Source organism: Lissotriton vulgaris, chromosome 11 (assembly GCF_964263255.1).
Source record: "Lissotriton vulgaris chromosome 11, aLisVul1.2, whole genome shotgun sequence".
In the NCBI taxonomy this organism is placed as follows: domain Eukaryota; kingdom Metazoa; phylum Chordata; class Amphibia; order Caudata; family Salamandridae; genus Lissotriton; species Lissotriton vulgaris.
The window spans coordinates 877,917,355-877,940,293 of NC_141699.1; the positions used below are offsets into that span (position 1 = coordinate 877,917,355).

At 42.4% G+C, this 22,939-nt stretch overlaps 1 protein-coding gene across 3 annotated transcripts in view; it reads right to left on the reverse strand.

Annotated features, from left to right (window-relative positions):
- Positions 1-13,050: 13,050 nt before the first annotated feature.
- AMMECR1L (AMMECR1 like) overlaps positions 13,051-22,939 on the reverse strand; it is a 1,368,157-nt gene continuing 1,358,268 nt past the window's right edge. For all 3 annotated transcript variants that reach the window (XM_086944026.1, XM_086944025.1, XM_086944024.1), the window contains one exon: positions 13,051-15,380. In XM_086944026.1, coding sequence (XP_086800152.1) covers positions 15,269-15,380 — 112 coding nt within the window. In that variant the 3' untranslated portion in view covers positions 13,051-15,268. The remainder of the gene's footprint in view (positions 15,381-22,939) is intronic.

Here is a 22,939-nt window from a genome sequence, read left to right on the forward strand (position 1 = left end):
CTGTTCAAAGCTGTCTGTCCGAACAGACGGAGGTAATGAATGGTTTACAAACTTTTTGATGACATTAGATTACAGCAAAGGTCTTTTTCTCCTGAAAATGCGTAGAAGCTAAAGCCTGCTGGGTTGGAAACACAGCTGGGTAAATAACACATGGCTCATAAGCTACAGATAAACGCTGTGGGAACTAGGTTTTAAGTTAGTTCAACATGGTATGAAGGCACGTGCATTAAAGACTACTGATTTTGAAAAGTTAGAAATACAGCTTCATTATTTTGGATAGAAGAGAAAGGATTAAAAGTAAGGACTTTCTTTCTTGTTGCTTTCCTAATAAAGCACATCTGTGGATCTGATGGTAAATAATTACTGCCCTCTAAAAAGTGACACAAACTTTTTATATTTCAGTAAAGCTTCTGTGCTTAGTGTTATAAATAAATGTGTTTAAAGGTAAAAGGAAAGGAATAAGGCTTGCTTTTCATATGTGGAAACAACAAAAGGGTTAATGATCATTATTTTAAAAAAAACATGACTACATGATAAAAGTTGTTAAGAGTCATTGCACTAAAATCGTTTTTGTTTTATCAAGATCACTACAATGTTTAATAACATTATTGTGAAAATGTAATAGTATTTAGCACTATAGGAAAATTACCCTGTGCAAAATATGTAATCAGATTTCAATGTGTACATTAAAATTTCTATCTCCAACTGGTTAAAATATGTTGTTGCATAAAATTAAAAAGTTGAATATTAGTTTCTCTAGCAATGACAATATTACTGAATCTTAGGGACAAACTTAAAATATGATTCCTAGTATGGCCTACTGGCTGCAGTCTGAAATGCACTTACAAGTCATGCATAGAATAGCTGTACAGACATGAGAATTACATTGTGCGCCTTAATGCATGATAGTTCTGAGAAAATTATGGCATTCTGAAAACTGAAATTTTGAGCAAGAACGCACATTTCACAGGAATAAAAACAAAAATAAGACAGCAAAAGTGCATCCTACCTTTAAATTATCAGCACACAGGCAGGGAGCAGGAATGCTTTTCAGCTGTGCTTCTCCAGAGTTACTTTGAATTGTAAACGCCGCATGGGATAGCCTTGTTCAGACAGGGGACAACAGGTTTAAGGGTCAGAGGCAAGTTCTGTATTTAGAACTGACCAGCACTACGGAAAGCAAAATGTCCACGCAGGGAGCCACTGTGACAGTATGTGGTTTCTACATTACACTAGGAAGAATAGTTTAATAAACTGATTTCTTTGTATTAATTAAATTTCCTGATTCTAACATTGTAGGGTAAAACAGTACAGGTAATATACATTTTGCTCTAATGATGTCTGAGGCTATAATGTGCCTAGGGAAATTAGGGGCAAAATTAATTCTCAATTCATTAGTAATTTAACTACATTTAAGAAATGGAAGTATTTATTTAGTTGTTTCAATGAACATATGGCCTTGATTAAGCCTTCCTGGAACAAGATTGGACACCACAGGTCTGTTTTAGGTAACACTAGCTAAAGAAAATATTGCATATTCTGTTAGGAGCAGATGGGGATATCACTGTTTTCTTGAGCAATAATACAAGTGTAAGAGATATGCAGGTGGGTTTATCCTATTGACTATCATTATCAAGGGTTAGCAGCGTCTGTAGGCCATGTGCAGAGAATAGCTCTGCCAAGCATACAGAAATACTGGTTTTCACTCACAATTGTTGTGCTAGGGCCAGATAAAAAGGCTATGAAATAAAGTTTGCATTAATGTGCTATTATGTTACACAACTCAATAAGCTAATGGAATTGGTAACTGGTTATTGGATAAATGTTTTATAGTAAAGTGGGACAGTCCAATAGAATTGGACATAACATAACAGGTGTATTGGTAAAGCGCACAATTACCCGAAGGTGTCCTGGCGCTGAATAACAGATGTTTATTGTTACCCAACTCAATGGTACTCATTTTATCGACCTCAAATGGATGAAAGGCTGAGTGGACCTGCCGGGATTTGAACCTGTGACCATGAGGTCGAACACAGGCCCCTGCAATGGCTGCTTTAGTCCACTGAGCCACCAGACCCGGCAGCAGAACAGACATGGCCTCTTTGGTGTGGTTTCTCCTAGTTATCAATCTCCTACAAGTCTGTTTGTGCCCAGCTGCCAAAAAGGGGGGTATATTGTCGACAGGAGGTCACCTGTTTAGGTTACCTACTGTCGAATGGCGGGAAAAGAGACTAGCTCCTGGGCAAATTAGGGGTAACTAAAATTAAGTAACACATTGTCCTTTTTCTTGATTTATGTACTCTCTCTAACTCTCTCTCGAAGCTCTAATTTGCTAATCAGTAATACTGTTTTAAAATTGTTAAAATTATTAGTGATAACACCATTATTGTTTGTTATTCTCATGCTATATACAGTTTTGCAAGGGCATTACTAGTCTTTTATTAGTTAGTCTTCTGTGTAATAGAGCTGACAACCCTTATTAGAACTGGTGAAAAGGTTTATTTTCTTTGAAAATGATGTTACATAGTCCAGATTGTGAAAAGTAGAATGCACAAGGGTTCACAATGTTAGGAAAGACGCCTGTGTGATCCTCAGCAAACATTTTGAAGGAAAATATTCCTTTATAGGAGTTTGTTTGCCACAACAGGTTCTTCTGGAGAAATTCATGTACCCACTATGTTGAGGTTTTGTTAGTTATTAATGTAGTAAGGATCCCTGTTAAGTCAGCAGTTTTTAGAATTTCCGGCTGTGCCTATAACATGAGCGCATGGTCCTAAGCGTAAAGTAGGATTTTGTACGTAAGAAAAATAATTTTAGAAGTGTCTGCAGTCCTGTACAAGTAGTGGAAGTTTCATAAGTAGAAGTGTAGTGAACTATGACTTATGAAACACAAGCTTGTTAAGACAAGAAGCACAAAAGAATGCTCGTTCTAAAAATTCCCTTTTTTGAGGTTCTTCAGATTAATAATATTGGAATACACAAATGTAAGGATTCAGAGTATGTCCGTATTGTTTTTCCTTTTTCCTCAGAATTTAGTAAATAAACAGACTTCCTTGGCTGCTTGGGATTGGAAGAAACAAATCAAATCGTGTAACGTTTTACTCTTGTCAGTTCACCAAAAGTTCCTTTTATATTCGGTAATAGGTCCAGGGTGTTTTTTTTTTTGTAACTCTCAGATAGATGAATGGTTCTTGGGTGCCCTGCTAATGTATTGGGCACCCCAAGACTAAAGAAGTTATCTGAAATAGAGTATTCTCTCTGTTGATAGGTTATGTGTATGCCTTGTCTAAAGATCTTTTGTTCTGACCACCAATAGATATCTAATGCCCTACAACCATTGCCAGAGGGGCCCGGACATCAGATCCAGCCTGGGGAGTCAGCGCCGATCCAGCTTGGAGCCGGGGTAAAGGGAACCAGCACAGACATTGCTGGCAACTAGGACCGGAGTGAAGGTAGAAGGCCAGAAGCACTGGGCCCATGAAAATAATACGAAGTGTGTACCCCTGCCACTATCTTGGACGAAAGACGGGGTCACAAATCAGGACAAAGAATTCTTTGTGTTGATCCAGTTTTTGATGCCCAGCTGAGAGAGTCACAGACCGACAAGGATGGCAAGGAGGCTTTGCTTGAGGTGACCCCCTTTGAAACAAGGGTTGCTTCAGATACTCCAGCATCAGGCCTCTGAGTCCTGGTCCCCAAGTGAATGCAAGTCTGCACCTTTGTTTGTTGATCAAGAGGTGCCTGGGCATACTGGGTACAATCTGTGGCCCCAACGAAAGAGCAGTGCGCCAGCGGAGCAACACAGGAGTTTGGAAAGGACTTGAGTTCAGGGTACAGGTGCTGTGCCTTTTGTGCCTGTTAGGTTAAAGTGAAGAATACTGGTGCACTGCCTGAGACACTGGACAGGATTGTTGTGAGTGTTTGCCCTGGAAGGTGATTGCCCTATCTTGAAAGAAGAAACTTTTTCCCTTAAAAATGGGCCGTGATTGTTTTTCCTGAGTTGCAAGTTCAATTCAATTCAATAATCTTTATTTCGATTATAAAAAACCATAAAAGATGTACATACAATAAAACAATCAAGTTTCTAAATCCGCGCCCATCTCTTCCAACAAAGTTTTTAGTATACTAATTGAGGGCCCAATAACGGTTGTTGCAAGTATTAAAACAATAAATACAGTTTTAAGATCTAAAATCATAAAACGTCCAGAAATAACATAGTCATAACCGTACGATATTCTCAATTCATTTAATCCAACTTTAATTACATGATGTTATTTCATTTTATTTTTTATTTTTTTTAAGTAACATTTTTTGGCATTACAGACATTAATTCATAAATCCCTATTGTACCTTTTAATACTTATTTTAACTCATCTAGGGGTTAAGGTGGAAGTCCCTATAACTTCGAGCCCCTTCTCCTCCTTACTAGATCCATGGAGAAGAGGTATCTGCTTATGCTAAAGAAAATCAATTGAGTAGTTTCAGTTTTAAATATTCTTTCCGCCTCACTGAAACGTATAAATCCCAAAAGGCGGCAGATAGGTTTTATCCATTTCATTCTAGAGTGGATGAAGCAGGACAAAAGAATAATACTTTGGCTTCATCCTCTTTAGCACCAGTATTACAAAACTCACAACTAACCACATCGTCCTTTCCTGCTTTACACACCCATTTGGTAGTATTTACTTTAATCTGCAAAATACCATAACTGAATTTTAAAAACAGGGATTTAGCAAGGCCTGGTAAAATTTTGTCCATAAAGGACTCAAATCTACTATCTGTTTTCATAGCAAGATACCGCAACGATAAAGTGCCTAATTTTGGGTTATTTGAATGAGAGTTTAAAACAAACGCCCAATAACTTAGTTTTAATACTTTTTTACAACTCAAAGTTAAACTTTCAGGGTCTTCCCAATAGTGTTTCAGCCCCAACTTAGTAAGCCAATCCTCAATGTGGGTCAGCCATGCCAACCTCGTATTATTTTTTATTCTCAAGATTTCTTTTAGAGCTTCTCTATAATCAACTAATTCGTCTGTTGACCACACGCGAACCCAATACAGTAGGGGGCCGCAGGACCGATTGGTCATCAGTACGATGAATGTCTAGGTCCATTATAAGAGGAAGTAAAGTTGTGCGCCGTGGAATACCTAATAATTTCCTGAAAAAGATGTTCTCTTGTAGCCTAAAAGTATATTTTGCCGCGTAGCCCCATAGTTCTGCCCCATAGCGAGAGGCAGATTGTGCCTTAAATTTATATAGCTCCAAAGCTGGGGACACAGCCTTAGATTGGCTACTCTTATGCCGCCTTGCTATCGGGACTAAGTTCTGAGTGAGGATAGTTTTGCTTTTATCTATTTGCGATTTCCAATCTAATTTAGTGTCTAGATAATTAAAATTATGCACGTATTCGATCCTACCTATGTTAACAGTCAAGGTTTTTTTTAAAGTTCTATGAGGATTGACCGCCATATATTTGGTTTTAGACTAGGGACATTGTTTGCTACTTGGGGCTGGAATCTGTTGATAATTCTATGTATATTCTTTGCGATCCTACTGTCATGCTGTCTATGCATACAATGTGGCCCGATACTTTGTTCCCTTTGTGTCTCTACTTTTATACCTACCAAGCGCAACGTCAGTAATGTGAACGCCCTTCTAGATCATAGAGATGTCCTCAGCTAATGCAAAAAGGGTCATCTGTGGAAACTAGCAGAGATCGCTGTTAGCAGGAGCTGAAGCCATTTTGGTTATGTTAGCCATTTTAGTTAGCCATGTGCTCGCCATGTGCTTCTCCCGTCTTCACTGCTGCCTGCCCTTGTATTTTGCTTGAGTCATTAACTATAATTAACTACTTCAGCACTAAGTCAGAGCAATGTATGATCCGAAAGGTCTGTATCTGCCAGAATGCATCTGTTTTAGTGTATAACTGTCAGGCTATTCCAACTGATGTAATGGTTTTCGTTACTTCTCCCACTCTGTTGACTAAGTAGTTTCCAGTTGGCCATATATGTAATTATATAACTATTCTTGTGTATACTTGCACCGCCCCTTTTTGAGTCTTCATGCTTACTCAGCTATAAACTGGCCATAAAAGGTCCATGGTTTCTGTACTCCTTGGACTACCTCCTACAGTGGCTTGAGGGTACCGTATTGACGTAGTCTCCCTCATGAGAAGTTAATAAATCTATTTTCTTTGATATTACAGCTTCCCTGCCGTTCTCTATTTTGTTAGTCTAAGGACTTAAGGACAAAGAAGGGCGAACCCCTGCACCAGTAGGCCCCTGAAAAGGCTCACTCCCACAAATTTCACTTGTACAAAACCAGTGAATTTCTGCAGTTATAGTTACCTGAGCTAACTATAACTTACTCCCCCACAAAGCACTGCTTATGACCTCACAATTTACATCACTCATGACATGGTGAGTTAAATGCTACAAGTGGGCATGCAGCACTTATTGTGCCACCCACTTAAAGAGTCTCTTTAAACATATCTCAGGGCTAAAAGTATGTTCTTTCACAATATTTGATTTTACAAGATACGATACAAGAGGTATTGTTTTTAAAATCGTCAGGGGGTTGTAATTACCTACTACAGACACCCCTTTTCTTTCATGCCTTAGTAAGTCTACAAGTGCTTTGAATTTGGTCCTGAAGAAAGCCACATTGACCTTGATAGGCACAAGAAGGCTGCTGAAACATGTAGACCACATCTAGGTTAAGTGGGAACAATTAATTATACCACAGTTATCCGCCACTCGTTTTTAACAGTGACTGAGGATCCCATGAATAGATGCACTAATTGTAAGAGGGAATTTCGAGCCAATTGTAAAAAACTAGTCACTTACCTGTACACTATGGTTCTCAAGTATTGATATCTTTCATAGATTCACATGCTTGTATCGTCATGGTGGGAGTCTCACGGTAAAATAATAACCATAGCAGTAAAAGACAAAACTGCATAGAAAACCAATAGGGAAGTATAGAGTTTGTTAGCATATCATCATTATTATGTGGTCCAAAATACCAACCAATCAGCTGCCAGCCTTGAGATCACAATCTCCAGCAGAGCCACCATACCTCAGATTTCCAGCCCGAAGGTTGAGCCAAGGATATATCCAGAGATAAAAGTGGTCTATCTGAGAAAACGATGAGGCGGGCGAGCTGCATGTGAATCTATGAAAGATAACAATACTGGAGAACCATAGTGTACAGGTAAGTAACTATTTTTTCTCCAGTACTGAATCTTTCATAGATTCACATGCTTGTATCAGAATAGACAGCAGTCCTTATACCATGTAGCGTTTCCAGGATAAACCCCTTTTTCTAGGGCTCTGCTTTCTTAGTATTAGAATATCATATTGCCTTATACTGACCCAAAAATAAAGGTATGTGTCTCAGTGCATATCATCCTGGGAAATGGTATATGAAACAAAATATCAACAATGCATATAAAAGTAAGACTAATGGAAAAAACAGTCATAGAGTAAAGGAATTGACAAACACAACTAGTCTTTTGAATATGTGTATACATGTAAACATACAAATATACAGAAAGAGAGGTACCTTATTGGAACAGGTGCCGTAGAACTGCTTGCCGCACTACGGAGTCCGCTTTCCACCCTGTGTCCAGACAGTAATGCCTGGTAAACGTGTGTGCATTCGTCCATGTTTCCGTTCTGCAAATGTCCGGGAGCGATACTCCTGCGAACAATGCGGTTGATGTTGCCATTTTTCGTGTCTAATGAGCACAAACTCTGGCGTGCAAAGGCTTTCCTGCCTTCTCATGACATAAAGAGATGGCAGAGGCTATCCATTTTGAAATGGTAGATCTTGACAGAACTAAGCCTTTCCTAGGCCCAGCAAAAGCGGCGAGCAGCTGGTCTGTTTTCCGAAAGGATTTTGTTTAATCAATATAAAATTTGAGGCATCTCCTGATGTCCAAAGTGTGCAGAGATTTTTCCGCTGCAGAAGATGGGTTCTTGAAATATGTGGGTAATACAATTGGTTCGTTGAGATGAAACGCCGTAGGGACTTTGGGGATAAATTTAGGGTTTGTCCTGAGAATGACTTTGTCTGACTTGAATTGAAGAAATGGCTCCAAGACAGAGAACGCCTGGATCTCACTGACTCTCCTGGCTGAAGTAAGGGTGAGGAATAAGGCCACTTTCCAAGAGACGAACTGTAACTCAGCTTTGTGAATCGGTTCGAACGGGGGTTCATGAGATGTAACAAAACTGTATTGAGCTGCCATGGAATGGACGGCTGCTTAATAGGTGGAAACACTCTGAACAGTCCTTTTAGGAACTCCTTTATTACTCTCTACGACCAAAGAGATGGACGATTTGGTGTTTGTGGGATCTCGATATAGCCGCAAGATGTACTTTTATTGATGCATGTCGAGCCTTGGCTAGGAGTAGCAGTTAAGGAAGTATCTGCTCCGGCGAAGAGTGAAAAGGATGCAGATCTTGATCATAACACCAATGGCAAAATCTCTTCCATTTTGCTGTGTAAGGTGTATTGGTAGATATTGCTCAAGAGTTTGATAAGATATCCCGGCATTCTTGAGGGATATCTAAGGAATAAAATGTATGCTCATGAGGATCCTGGCTGACAAGTTCAGTGAGGTCAACTGCGAATGAAGAATGTGCCCTTCTTGCATGGAGATCAGATCGTGAATCAATGGGAACTGCACTCTGGGATTCACTGACAGCTGGAGAAGTTCCAAGTTCCAGAACTGTCTCGGCCACCCCGGCGCTATTAGGATTAGATGGCACGGTTTCAATCTCATTTTTCGTAATATGCTCGGTAGGAGAGGGAACGGGGGTAACGTGTATGCAAACATCATCGTCCAATGGAGAAATCTGCTTGCAAAATGTTTGCATTTCTTGTTATGTTGATTTGCAAACAGGTCCAAAGTTGGTGTGCCCCATAAACTGAATATTATTAAGAGTTGGATTTGATTTAGTTCCCATTCATGGTAGATTGAGGGTGACCTGCTTCGGCGGTCTGCCCTTGTGTTGTGTACTCCAGGGACATGTTGAACCTGTAGAGAAATGTTGAGCTGTAACATCCAGTTCCAAATCTCCTGGGCTTGTTTCAAGAGGAGTTTTTAATTTTGTGCCCCCTTGCTTCAGTAAGTAAAACATTGTCGTCGTACTGTCTGTTCTGACTAGAACAGGCAAGTTTCAGATTCTGGGAAGGAAGGCTTGCAGGCCCAGGAACACCGCTTTTAACTCGAGCTGGTTGATATGTAATTGGGCCTCTTGATTTGTCCAAAGGCCCTGAATTTCCAGTTCCTGAATGTATGCTCCCCATCCTTGTAATGAGGCGTCTGTCGTCATGATGTAGCTGGGAGATTGGGTTTCGAAAAGCAGACCTTTTGATAAGTTGCTCCTGAGGCCCCCCCATGACAGTGCATCTTTGATCTGAGGGTTGGTAATGATTTGGTCTTCGAAGGATCCTAGGGCTTGTACCCATTGCTTGTCGAGAAGTTCTTGCAACGGCTGCATGCTTTGTCCACAATTGGGGACTAAGGGAATGCAGGATGATATCATTCCAAGCAATGATTTGAAGATTCTTACTGAAGTGAACCTTTTTGAATGTAATTGTGCTGTCAGCTCCATTATTTTTTGTGTCTGCTCTTCCGAGGGGTATGGTTTTGCTTCCTGAGTTTGTAATTTGGCTCCTAGGAACTGAAGCGACTGCGCTGGAACGAGGGAAGATTTTTCCATGTTGATCCGCAGTCCTAGAACTTGGAACAAATCCATGCAGCATTCTAGGGATTGCAGTGCATCCTGGAACGATGCGCCTTTTACGAGCCAGTCGTCCAGATACGGATATATCTGGTGGCCTTGCTGTCTCAAGTGCGCCGCGACCGGCACAATGCATTTCGTGAATACCCTTGGCACGGATCTGAGACCGAAGGGTAACACCTTGAATTGGTAGTGGCACTGCTGTGGGTAAGAGTTGTTAGAGGAGCGAAACTGCTGGGTGTTGGAGAATTGACTGTACCCCTGTTGGTACCTGTTAGATTGAAAAGAGGGTCTTGGATGGAACTGGCCTCTTGATCCTCTTCCACAAAAAGACTGAAATCTTCCTTGTTGTAGGGAACCTAAGGCTTTTGCGGTGTCTGTGTCCGCTTCTATTCCTTGCAACGCATCATCTATATGTCTTCCGAAAAGGTTTTCCCCATCAAAGGACAAGTCCACGATCTTCATCTAGACTTCGGGCCTGAAAGATGTAGCCTTCAGCCACCCTTGTCTTCGAAGCGCTACAGCTCCAGCCATCTGTCTGAACCCTATCGATGAGATTTCCATTGCTATGTCGATGGACTCAGAAGCTGCTCTAGCTCCGTCTTGCAGGATCATTGCTGCCTCTTCTTTTTTGTCTTCAGGAAGATGAGACAAAAGTGGAGCGATGTCCGACCACATCTGTCGGTTATAAAGGCTGACAAGTGCCAATACATTTGTGGCTTTCATAGAAGCTGCTGCCAGCACTGCAAAGCGCTTCCCTGTGCCATCCATCTTTTTGCCCTCCTTGTCCGGAGGAGCTGATAAAGAAGAGGCCGGGTTCTTGGAGCGTCTCTGCGCCGCCTGCATAACTACGGATCAGGTCGGGGATGATGGATCAGGCACACTGGTGATGTTTCGGGGGCGCAATACTTTTTCTCAATCCTAGGTACGAAGGCTGCCACCGAGGCCAGATTTTTCATAATATTCAGCCCCTCTTCCCAGATGTGGTTGATAATTGGTATTGTCCATATAGATTTTCTTATAGTTTCCTTAAAGTCATTGAGGAAACACTCATTTTTCTTTACTGGCAAAGGAAGTTCGAACCTCTTGGATGCTTTCTCCATTAAGTCATGGAAGCCACCAATGTCTTCTGACGGTGATTTTGCCAGAGATGGCGATGGTAATGGTGAAGGAATAACATATTGATTCCATTCATCGTCCATTTGGTTGTCTTGCAGTAATCCCCCTTCTTCTAGGTGCTCCTCCTGCTCGCTTTCTACAAAGTCATCCCTAATCATTATTATTTTAGGGGTATGCACTTTCTGCGCCGGAGGTGGAGGTTGAATCACCGAAGTTTGAAGCACCGGCTGTGGTACACTTGTGGTGTAGGGTGCAAGGGCATTGGTATCTGGGAAACGGATAGTAGTCAATAATTATGTGCTTTAAGTCGGAGGCTAGAGAGATAGGCATGGATATTGCAACATTATTATCCTCTTCTTCGTCGTAATCGTGGGCTTGCTGGAACGATTCATACCTTCTGGAGCCTTGTACTGGACGATCTTTAAACAACATTTCTTCCTGAACTTCCTGGCATTCCTCCTCATCTGTCACCTGACTTTTTATTTGGAGTTGCGAGGAACAATAAGCCACTTGGTACGGACTGTCATCTTCTGACTCCTGTAAATCCAGGAGGTTGGATGAAGGAAGCGGCGAGATTTTGGTCCATGTGGTGAAGTCAGTTGTTTTCTTGTCTGTCGACGAGCCTGTCCACTGAGGAAATCTCTTTATTGAGATGGTCGATCTTGTCATCAGCAATTTGAAATTCGCAGTCGACGGAGCGCCCGTCGACGGAGCGCCCGTCGACGAGAGCGACAATGGTAGCATTAGAATGGCCGTTGACGTGGTTTGTCCACTCATCGTTGACGGGCTCGTCAACTGTGTCGTTGACAGTCCCGTCACCGACAAAGTCATCATCGTAAATGTTGTCGGCGATGCAGTTGTAGTCGAGATGGTCATCGTCAACGACGCAGCCGACGTAAAGGTAGTCGATGTTTTCTTCAGCGTCGTGACAGAAGATACTCCGGTCTTCGTCGACAGGAGCGACAACAGAGTCTTTGTCTCTGAAGGCTTCTTGAGGGGTGTATGAGGCAAAGAAGAGGACGATGATTCTTTGACTTTAGATGTATGTTTTCTGCTTCTTCAGCTCAGCTTTTTCCGCAGACAACTCATTCTTATGCTTTTTAGAGGAGTGCCCTTTAGATCCCTCATCAGACTCAGAGTCTGAGGTGTTCTTCTTTTTCTGAAGCCATAATAACAAGCAAGCTTCTCTGTCTTTCAGGGTTTTAGCCGAGAAGGTGCGACAGTGTTTGCACTCCTTGGGGACGCACTTAGGTTAAAGGCAGCAGTATAAGCAGTATTTGTGAGGATCCTCAGAATATAATCTGGCCTTCTCACAAGATCTGCAAGGTCTGAAAAGCCTCTTCTTAGAGCTGTCAGACATGGTGAAGAAATAGAAGAAAAACAGTACCTCAATCCAAAACTGTAGAAAGGTCAAAAGTTCACCAAGTAACCAAAAACTGAGCAGTGCTTTGGGAGACTCCTTCTCACACGACAGCGGTTGGAAATCTGCTGGGGATTGTGATCTCAGGGCTGGCAGCTGATTGGTTGGTATTTAGACCACATAATAGTGATGATGAGCTACTAAACTCTATACTTCCCTATAGGTTTTCTATGCAGTTTTTTCTTTTACTGCTATGGTTATTTTATTACAGTGAGACTCCCACCATGACGATGGGGAAGATACAAGCATGTGAATCTATGAAAGATTCAATACTGGAGAATCATCATGTACACAGGAACAGAATCACAACAACAAAAAAGCATCATAGCACACCCTGGGAGCAGTCAGCAACCAGGTTGAAAACCCAATGATAAAGCATGTCATCAAATAGGTAGGTGAGTAAGGGTTCTTTTAAAACATAATGTGGGTTCTAAGTCATTGACACTATGAAGACATTAAAGTAGTCTTCTAGAACGAAGGCAAAAATAGGTAGGAGACTCCTAAAATATTTTAATGTAGCAATAGAAAATACCCATGGAAAGTAAAAAAACATCAGCACTAGGCTTACATTTTGAGTTTATGAAATATCTCCCCAGAGTTGAACCAGTGAAAGATTTACAGAAAAATGAGGCACAGGGAGAAACAACAGTTAAGGGAAAGGACCAATGAAGAGAGCAGACAGAAGGTGAAGCAAAAGAAGAGAGTTAAAGGAGAAGCAGTTGTAGATTAATAAGCATACAGGTAAAGGAGAAACAATACCACTTTTGACCATATCATTTATTTTCTATAATACTTCACTAGAGAGAGTCCAGCAATGAGTGTAAGAGCTTTACACCCGTCAAGACACACAAATCTATCACAACCAAATTGTGTGCTCGTTCATGGTAAGCTTAACAGTTGACTAGATTAAAAAAGGAATTCAAGAAGCCCCTCAAACTCAGACATTAGCCCTTGTCTATGAATCACATGGTAACCATGTCAAATCCCCCTAGACATTATGGCTGGTAGACTAAAACCAGATCAATGTAAGCTACATAGTATTCCACACCACCCAGCATCTCACCTAAAATTGCACTGTATTAGAAAAATATTTGAGTCGCAAAAAAACAGCAAAACTACTCTCCTAGATCCTCACTACCCTTTTATAGTATTCAACCGGATAGCCCTCTCACAGCACTTGACTTTGCTCCTACACTTTTCAAAACGTGCTGAATTAATTACTTACTTGGGCCTCAAGGCATGGCTTTTTCTGCAATAAGCTGCATTTTGTTCTCTTTTCACCCTTTTAGACTATCCCTTGGCGCCGGGAAACCCTGTATGGGTAGCTGTGCGCCTTAAAAGTTAAATAAATAAAATAAATAAATTGAGGAACACTGCTTTTATCACTTCACAGGATTTCAGTAAAACCATCGGTATGTTCCTATATAGTAAGAAAAATAACGAATCTATAGATAAAACTACATAGTACTTATTCAACTCTTAGCAAGTTGTTGCTAGGTAAACAATGCACAGTCAATCCATGATCCCACCTCAAAAAATGCCATTTAACAGCTTGGACAATGTACACATCTGCAGCAACTTGAACATGAATTAATGTCTAAGTTGTGATCCCGTCACAGGAAACAATCGCAAATAGCATCGAACCTCATCTAAAACTGACACTATCAACAATTTTCCCCCGCTCATAATATGTCCTGTGCAACATGCATGAATTCATTCAGTGTTTGCTCGTTTTGGAGAACCCTACCACTCAGCAGTAATCCTGAATAATTACGTTAGTTCAACACATATACTCGCGTCTCTTTTGTAGCTTTTTAGGCTATACACATGGCAAATTTAAACTTGAGACTGGTCCACCGATAAGCCTCCTATGTTGTTGGAACTCAAACCATCACTAGATGATTCAATCTGCAACTCACTAAACTACTCGAATTCTAACAAGTCACCTCTGTGGTTCATGGACATGGCACACATGCAGTCCAACTGCCTGGTCCCCACACCGTAAGCTGCCAATGTAGACCCTGTGTTTAGTGAAGTGGCCTAGTGTGGTGTTGATAAGACACTTCTGTAGTGCATACTCTTGAAATAGTCTTGATGAGCCATTCCTAAATTTCCCAGACATAGTCCCTCATCGACAGCTTCAGCTGGCAGTCCTAGTCCAATTAAAGAGATACAACTTCTGTTCATAGACCTGCCTCATACTCGAACTGTTGCCTGTGTGGATCACAGCAGGCCACTCCCATCATGACCGTTCAAAGTAATTCATGTTGGTAGCCCTTTTTGAAGAGCATCATCTGCAAATGATATGATGTGATGTGGCCATTCAGTCTTCGTTACATAGCAGGGGCTCCAGCAGATATTTTGCTATAGATCTCCGTTGGTTGGTTAGAACTTGAGGCTAGGAGGAAATCTATGATACGGTGTCCTGGAATACTACTTATCATTTAAGTATCTGGTCTTGCGGTTGAAAACAAAAGGCAAAACGTTTAACAAAATAAATTATATAACCCAAAAAAACAGACTTAAAAGGGCTCCGTTGCTTAGACCGCCATAGGAATGGGTCTTGCACAGTCCTTGGTTAGCAGGGGTTGGGACTTGTATCCTCCACCTGCTTCCAAACTAATCTTCTCAATGTAATAAATGCAGGATAAGACCAGATAAAGTTAGTACCTCTGGTCCTAGAGTTATGTCCCAGAAGATCCTTTGATGATCTCTCAGTATTATCAGTCATTCAGCCAGTCCAAAAAGAATCCACTGAGAAAGGGGGCAAAGGTAAGGCCGGGGTGCACGCTGTAAAATACTCCTTGCAACCTGCATCTCCCAGAGCAGTTCCGAGGCAGGGTTAAGAATGGAAACTAGCATCATAATATGGTGCAGTAATAAAAGTAACTGGACCAGGAAGAAGAGGCATCTGCCCCCATGATGTCACAGTTCTTGACAGACAATGGGACAGAGGACTGACTGTGCAGCCTAGTATCAGGAGTAATGAGTATACAAGGGTGGAGCATGGAGAGAGCCATTTGGAAAACAGTGCTGACGGGAAGCAATGTATTCAGCATAACCAATCGTCACTTTCTCACTGCGATACCTGAAAATGTGGAAATGAATAAATATTAGAAGAAGAAACAGCTTCTTGCATGCAGCAGCTCAAGTTAAGAATATGCACCCCCGCATAACTTCTATCCCACACAATCTGTGCCCTTAGTTCCATAATTGCATCACAGTCCTTAACTACCAGGCTGCATTTTCCTCCTGCTGCTGTCACACTCTAAAATACTTACTCATTATCATAACTGTAGAATTTGATTCAATCACTGCAGTATCACAGATGTCATACGGGATTAATAACTATTCAATGGCTCTGGATGCAGGAGCTGAAGCAAAAGTGATTGGTGTTGCCCTACTACAAAAGAGGCCCCGCAACCCTGGCTATAGTCCTATTTCATGCCATGTACAACTGAACAAAATATACTGGCAAAATACGTTGCTTGCAATGTACGTGGTAATGAGCCAAGGATAGGTAAAATGTCTAAATACCATTGAGACACAATTACTATGCTGTGACATGCAGTTTTTTTATCATAACTATTTATCTACAATTGCTTCACTATTGAACTACAAAATAAAATAGTAAATTAAAGTACAACACTTGAAAGTCTGAGTTTGATAAATGAAACTTTAATCTGCATACATTACATTTCATATACATATATACCTTTCATGTACTTATGTATCTTTATATTCATTACTTTGCTTTTAATTCAGCATATCTCACCCTATATATCTCGCAATGTATCCTCTACCTCCACTCATCTCAAACCTCAGTCTACTATTCTCTCCAATGCACTGCCCTATTTCCCACCCTATACCACTCTCAATATATCCTCTACCTCAACTCTCTGACTCATCTCAAACCTCATTTTACTACTTTTTCCAATGCACTACACTATTTCTCACCCTATACCTCTCTCAATATATCCTCAACGTCCACTCACTCATTCATTTCCAAACTCATACCACCACTATGAGCCCCAAATAACCCTTTCTAGACTATTCCCTCCTCTTCCACTCCTTGCATAATTTCATACCTCTTTTAATATTCGGATCTCCCAAACAAGCCTTGCCAAACCCTTCCATCTGACTCTTCCTCCTCCACCTCCTCTTTACTTATCCCAAACCCCCTCCTACTGCAATAAACTCCCAAAAAAACATTCTAGACCCTTTCCTCTTCTATCCCTCACTATTCCTTTTCAATCCAAATAACAAACTAACATATCCACAACTCAAAATTAATTTGATATTTCCCTATGCTAATTACCCACTAATCCTGTTTGGATTCCAGTCTGCGTGCTACCCGCCAAAAAGCACTTCAAAACCACATGAGGGGTAGCAAGAGCTATATAAATGCAAACCCTTTCCTCTTCTATCCCTCCACTATCCTTTTCAATCCAAATAACGACTAACATATCCACCGCTCAAATCAATTTCATATTTAACTATACTAAATCACCACTAATCCTTCTGGGTCCCGGAGTAGCATGCTACTCGGCGAAAAAGCGATTCTACACCTCTTCAGGAGTAGTAAGCACTATATAAATGCAATTACAATGACATTACAATGTTACACAGGAGCTGGGGAGACATCACTTTAGCACTGAAAAGCTACACCACTAAATTTACCAAGGATGCTGCCAAATGTAGCATTACAACAATATTCCTCACCAAGGGAGCATAGCACTGAATATTGCTTGGTGTAACTTTCAGCTTTAAGATAATCTGACCCCTGTAAGTGTGTGCAGCAACCCATAGGATTTGGCCCCTAGCAGACCTGTGGTATCCTAAGACTTTGTTCATTTACTTTTGGCCCACACTACCAGCCTAAAGTCAGTAGTGGCAAAGAAAGGATGGGCAGTAAGCAGTATGGAGAATAGAGACTTTGAACAAGGACCTAGTTACCAAATTATTGTACACATACGTCTGTGGGTGTGGCAGCAGATGTGGGCCACTGCACTAAAGCTAAATGGGGACACACTGGAATTGTGTTTTGGTCCAAGAACAATTACTCTTTCCCCAAAGTTTTGGTCCTCAGAATTAGGAGACCGTCAAATTCTAGAATCAGAAGCTAAAATTCTTAGTCTGATGATTGACAGAGATCTAAACATGGATACGCAAATGAATACGGTCTCAGCTTCCTGCTTTTTGTAATTAGGGATGCTGTTTAAAGTGCTTCCAATGTTACCCAAACAAACTCACAAAAATGTAATCCAAGCCACTATCCTATCACACTTGGATTACTGTAACACCCTATATTTAGGGCTAAGGATAGTAGCTATAGCACGATCGCAGAGAGTTCAAAACTGGGCTGCAAGGCTCCATTCACACGCACAGTGCTACAAGCCTGTCACACCAAGACTTACAAATCTGCTTCGGTTGCCTGTTAGAGAATATTGTTCAAAGTCGCTTATGTATCACATTGAGCCTATTACAATCAGGGTCCTGAAATTCTATCAGGGAAATTTCAGATCTACCTTCGGTGCAGGTCTTTACACTCAGCAAATGCTCCCCTTTTTACAGTTTCTCACGTAATCTTTGCATGAAAAGGTAGTATAGCTTTCTCTTTCTTGGCTCCTCGACTGTTAAATGCTCTCTTCCTCCAGCTAAGGGGGGAAGCTATTTATCTAAGGTTTTGTAAAGGTCTGAAAACATTGTTATTTAAATTAATGGTTGTGCGTTTCAGTCTTATAGCAACAGGACACCCCTCTTATAGTGACAGTTGCGCTTTATAAAATGATCTCATCATCTGTTTACGCCCCTTTTACTCTATTTTACTGGGAATATAGCAACATTCTTAGCCAAAGACAGAATTGAACATATATTGAAGACTCTACCCATTGTGGTTATTGCTGGCCTTGACAGGCTGGGTGTTTGGATGGACCGAGGTGGGGGAACACGTTCTTGTTGAAGCAGGTCTGCCCATGAATGGCTATTATCAGCGGGTAAAACTGTACTTTACCTTATTATGTCAGCATTTCCAAGCTGGGATAGCCACTGGATACTGTCACTCTGTCTGTGAAAGTACTCAATGTTGTGCTGCTGGTGTCACATGAAATGCTTTATGTATGTGGTGGATTGTTCTTACTTTAAATGAAGATGAGAATAAACATTGCTTGACAGAACTTCACATACAATTTCGCGCTTGCCTACAGAGCATAATACCAACAAGAAACCATGTGGGGAAGACCTATTGGCTATTTTGCAATTGCCATCAAGGGAGGGCATGCCTTAAAAAAGGCATGACTTGTTATCGTAAAACCCATAGTAGTGAATTCCATTCTTTTAGAAGTTGTAATCCCCTCAAATAACAGAATTCCAGAATGCAAAAAAAATCCAATGAGCAATAGAAGCCCTGCCTACTAGCTGACACAAAGGTACACTATAAAAAGCAAAATGCTCATTTGACGACCAGAAAGCGTCATTCATTCACTATCAAACCTATTTTTTTTTTTTTTTACAGAGTTTTATATAGTGCAAACTTGACCCGAAGGTATCGGGTATCAGAACGCTTTACATAGCACTCGTTGTGTTACATGAGGACACATTCATTTTTTTTGTTAGACACAGGGAGAATACGTAATTTGCCCAGCATCACAGGATGTTCAGTGTCATTGCCGAGATTCGAACCCAGACTTTTATCCAGACTATGAAATGTTGTCAGTATCCTCAGAAGTTAGGTTCAAGATATGTGCTGTGCTATCAAAACGAGAGCTGCAAAAAACACAGTTGATGGACAGAATGCAGAACAATGTCTTACATTCACCCCAGTACAAAGATCTGGGCCTAAATCCATCGTTTTTTTACACTCCACACCTCCCTAGGTCAGACAATGGCTATATGCAAATCAGCCTTGACCCAGTCCCTCATGGGAACAGTCCAGCCCGAACTACCAAGCCATGTCTTTCCTAGACCGGAATCAAGCATCCAAGGACCGGTTTCTGGCTATCAGCCTTCTTCAGCCTGGATAGCTTGACTCCAGTGATGTGGAGAGCCTGGGACTCATGTCTGAGCATACCCAGCCCACTCGGGGTGAAAATTGCAAAAAACACAGTTGATGGACAGAATGCAAAACAATGTCTTACATTCACCCCAGTACAAGGATCTGGGCCTAAATCCATCGTTATTTTGCCCTCCGCACCACCCTAGGTCAGACAATGGCTATATGCAAATCAGTCTTGACCCTGTGCCTCATGGTAACAGTCCAGCCCGAATTACCAAGCCATGTTTTTCCTAGACCGGAATCAAGCATCCAAGGACCGGTTTCTGGCTATCAGCCTTCTTCAGCCTGGATAGCTTGACTCCAGTGATGTGGAGAGCCTGGGACTCACGTCTGAGCATACCCAGCCCACTCGGGGTGAAAATTGCAAAAAATACAGTTGATGGACAGAATGCAGAACAATGTCTTACTTTCAACCCAGTACAAAGATCTGGGCCTAAATCCATCGTTTTTTTGCACTCCACACCACCCTAGGTCAGACAATGGCTATATGCAAATCAGCCTTGACCCTGTCCCTCATGGGAACAGTCCAGCCCGAACTACCAAGCCATGTCTTTCCTAGACCGGAATCAAGCATCCAAGGACCGGTTTCTGGCTATCAGCCTTCTTCAGCCTGGATAGCTTGACTCCAGTGATGTGGAGAGCCTGGGACTCATGTCTGAGCATACCCAGCCCACTCGGGGTGAAAATTGCAAAAAACACAGTTGATGGACAGAATGCAAAACAATGTCTTACATTCACCCCAGTACAAGGATCTGGGCCTAAATCCATCGTTTTTTTGCCCTCCGCACCACCCTAGGTCAGACAATGGCTATATGCAAATCAGTCTTGACCCTGTGCCTCATGGTAACAGTCCAGCCCGAATTACCAAGCCATGTTTTTCCTAGACCGGAATCAAGCATCCAAGGACCGGTTTCTGGCTATCAGCCTTCTTCAGCCTGGATAGTTTGACTCCAGTGATGTGGAGAGCCTGGGACTCACGTCTGAGCATACCCAGCCCACTCGGGGTGAAAATTGCAAAAAACACAGTTGATGGACAGAATGCAGAACAATGTCTTACTTTCACCCCAGTACAAAGATCTGGGCCTAAATCCATCGTTTCTTTGCACTCCACACCACCCTAGGTCAGACAATGGCTATATGCAAATCAGCCTTGACCCTGTGCCTCATGGGAACAGTCCAGCCCGAACTACCAAGCCATGTCTTTCCTAGACGGGAATCAAGCATCCAAGGACCGGTTTCTGGCTATCAGCCTTCTTCAGCCTGGATAGCTTCACTCCAGTGATGTGGAGAGCCTGGGGCTCACGTCTGAGCATACCCAGCCCACTCGGGGTGAAAGTTGCAAAAAACACAGTTGATGGACAGAATGCAGAACAATGTCTTACATTCACCCCAGTACAAAGATCTGGGCCTAAATCCATCGTTTTTTTGCACTCCACACCACCTTAGGTCAGACAATGGCTATATGCAAATCAGCCTGGACCCTGTGCCTCATGGGAACAGTCCAGCCCAAACTACCAAGCCATGTCTTTCCTAGACCGGAATCAAGCATCCAAGGACCGGTTTCTGGCTATCAGCCTTCTTCAGCCTGGATAGCTTGACTCCAGTGATGTGGAGAGCCTGGGACTCACGTCTGAGCATACCCAGCCCACTCGGGGTGAAAATTGCAAAAAACACAGTTGATGGACAGAATGCAGAACAATGTATGACATTCTACCCAGTACAAAGATCTGGGCCTAAATCCATCGTTTTTTTGCACTCCACACCACCCTAGGTCAGACAATGGCTATATGCAAATCAGCCGTGACCCTGTGCCTCATGGGAACAGTCCAGCCCGAACTACCAAGCCATGTCTTTCCTAGACCGGAATCAAGCATCCAAGGACCGGTTTCTGGCTATCAGCCTTCTTCAGCCTGGATAGCTTGACTCCAGTGATGTGGAGAGCCTGGGACTCACGTCTGAGCATACCCAGCCCACTCGGGGTGAAAATTGCAAAAAACACAGTTGATGGACAGAATGCAGAACAATGTCTTACTTTCACCCCAGTACAAAGATCTGGGCCTAAATCCATCGTATTTTTGCACTCCACACCACCCTAGGTCAGACAATGGCTATATGCAAATCAGCCTTGACCCTGTGCCTCATGGGAACAGTCCAGCCCGAACTACGAAGCCATGTCTTTCCTAGACCGGAATCAAGCATCCAAGGACCGGTTTCTGGCTATCAGCCTTCTTCAGCCTGGATAGCTTGACTCCAGTGATGTGGAGAGCCTGGGACTCATGTCTGAGCATACCCAGCCCACTCGGGGTGAAAATTGCAAAAAACACAGTTGATGGACAGAATGCAAAACAATGTCTTACATTCACCCCAGTACAAGGATCTGGGCCTAAATCCATCGTTTTTTTGCCCTCCGCACCACCCTAGGTCAGACAATGGCTATATGCAAATCAGTCTTGACCCTGTGCCTCATGGTAACAGTCCAGCCCGAATTACCAAGCCATGTTTTTCCTAGACCGGAATCAAGCATCCAAGGACCGGTTTCTGGCTATCAGCCTTCTTCAGCCTGGATAGCTTGACTCCAGTGATGTGGAGAGCCTGGGACTCACGTCTGAGCATACCCAGCCCACTCGGGGTGAAAATTGCAAAAAATACAGTTGATGGACAGAATGCAGAACAATGTCTTACTTTCAACCCAGTACAAAGATCTGGGCCTAAATCCATCGTTTTTTTGCACTCCACACCACCCTAGGTCAGACAATGGCTATATGCAAATCAGCCTTGACCCTGTCCCTCATGGGAACAGTCCAGCCCGAACTACCAAGCCATGTCTTTCCTAGACCGGAATCAAGCATCCAAGGACCGGTTTCTGGCTATCAGCCTTCTTCAGCCTGGATAGCTTGACTCCAGTGATGTGGAGAGCCTGGGACTCATGTCTGAGCATACCCAGCCCACTCGGGGTGAAAATTGCAAAAAACACAGTTGATGGACAGAATGCAAAACAATGTCTTACATTCACCCCAGTACAAGGATCTGGGCCTAAATCCATCGTTTTTTTGCCCTCCGCACCACCCTAGGTCAGACAATGGCTATATGCAAATCAGTCTTGACCCTGTGCCTCATGGTAACAGTCCAGCCCGAATTACCAAGCCATGTTTTTCCTAGACCGGAATCAAGCATCCAAGGACCGGTTTCTGGCTATCAGCCTTCTTCAGCCTGGATAGTTTGACTCCAGTGATGTGGAGAGCCTGGGACTCACGTCTGAGCATACCCAGCCCACTCGGGGTGAAAATTGCAAAAAACACAGTTGATGGACAGAATGCAGAACAATGTCTTACTTTCACCCCAGTACAAAGATCTGGGCCTAAATCCATCGTTTCTTTGCACTCCACACCACCCTAGGTCAGACAATGGCTATATGCAAATCAGCCTTGACCCTGTGCCTCATGGGAACAGTCCAGCCCGAACTACCAAGCCATGTCTTTCCTAGACGGGAATCAAGCATCCAAGGACCGGTTTCTGGCTATCAGCCTTCTTCAGCCTGGATAGCTTCACTCCAGTGATGTGGAGAGCCTGGGGCTCACGTCTGAGCATACCCA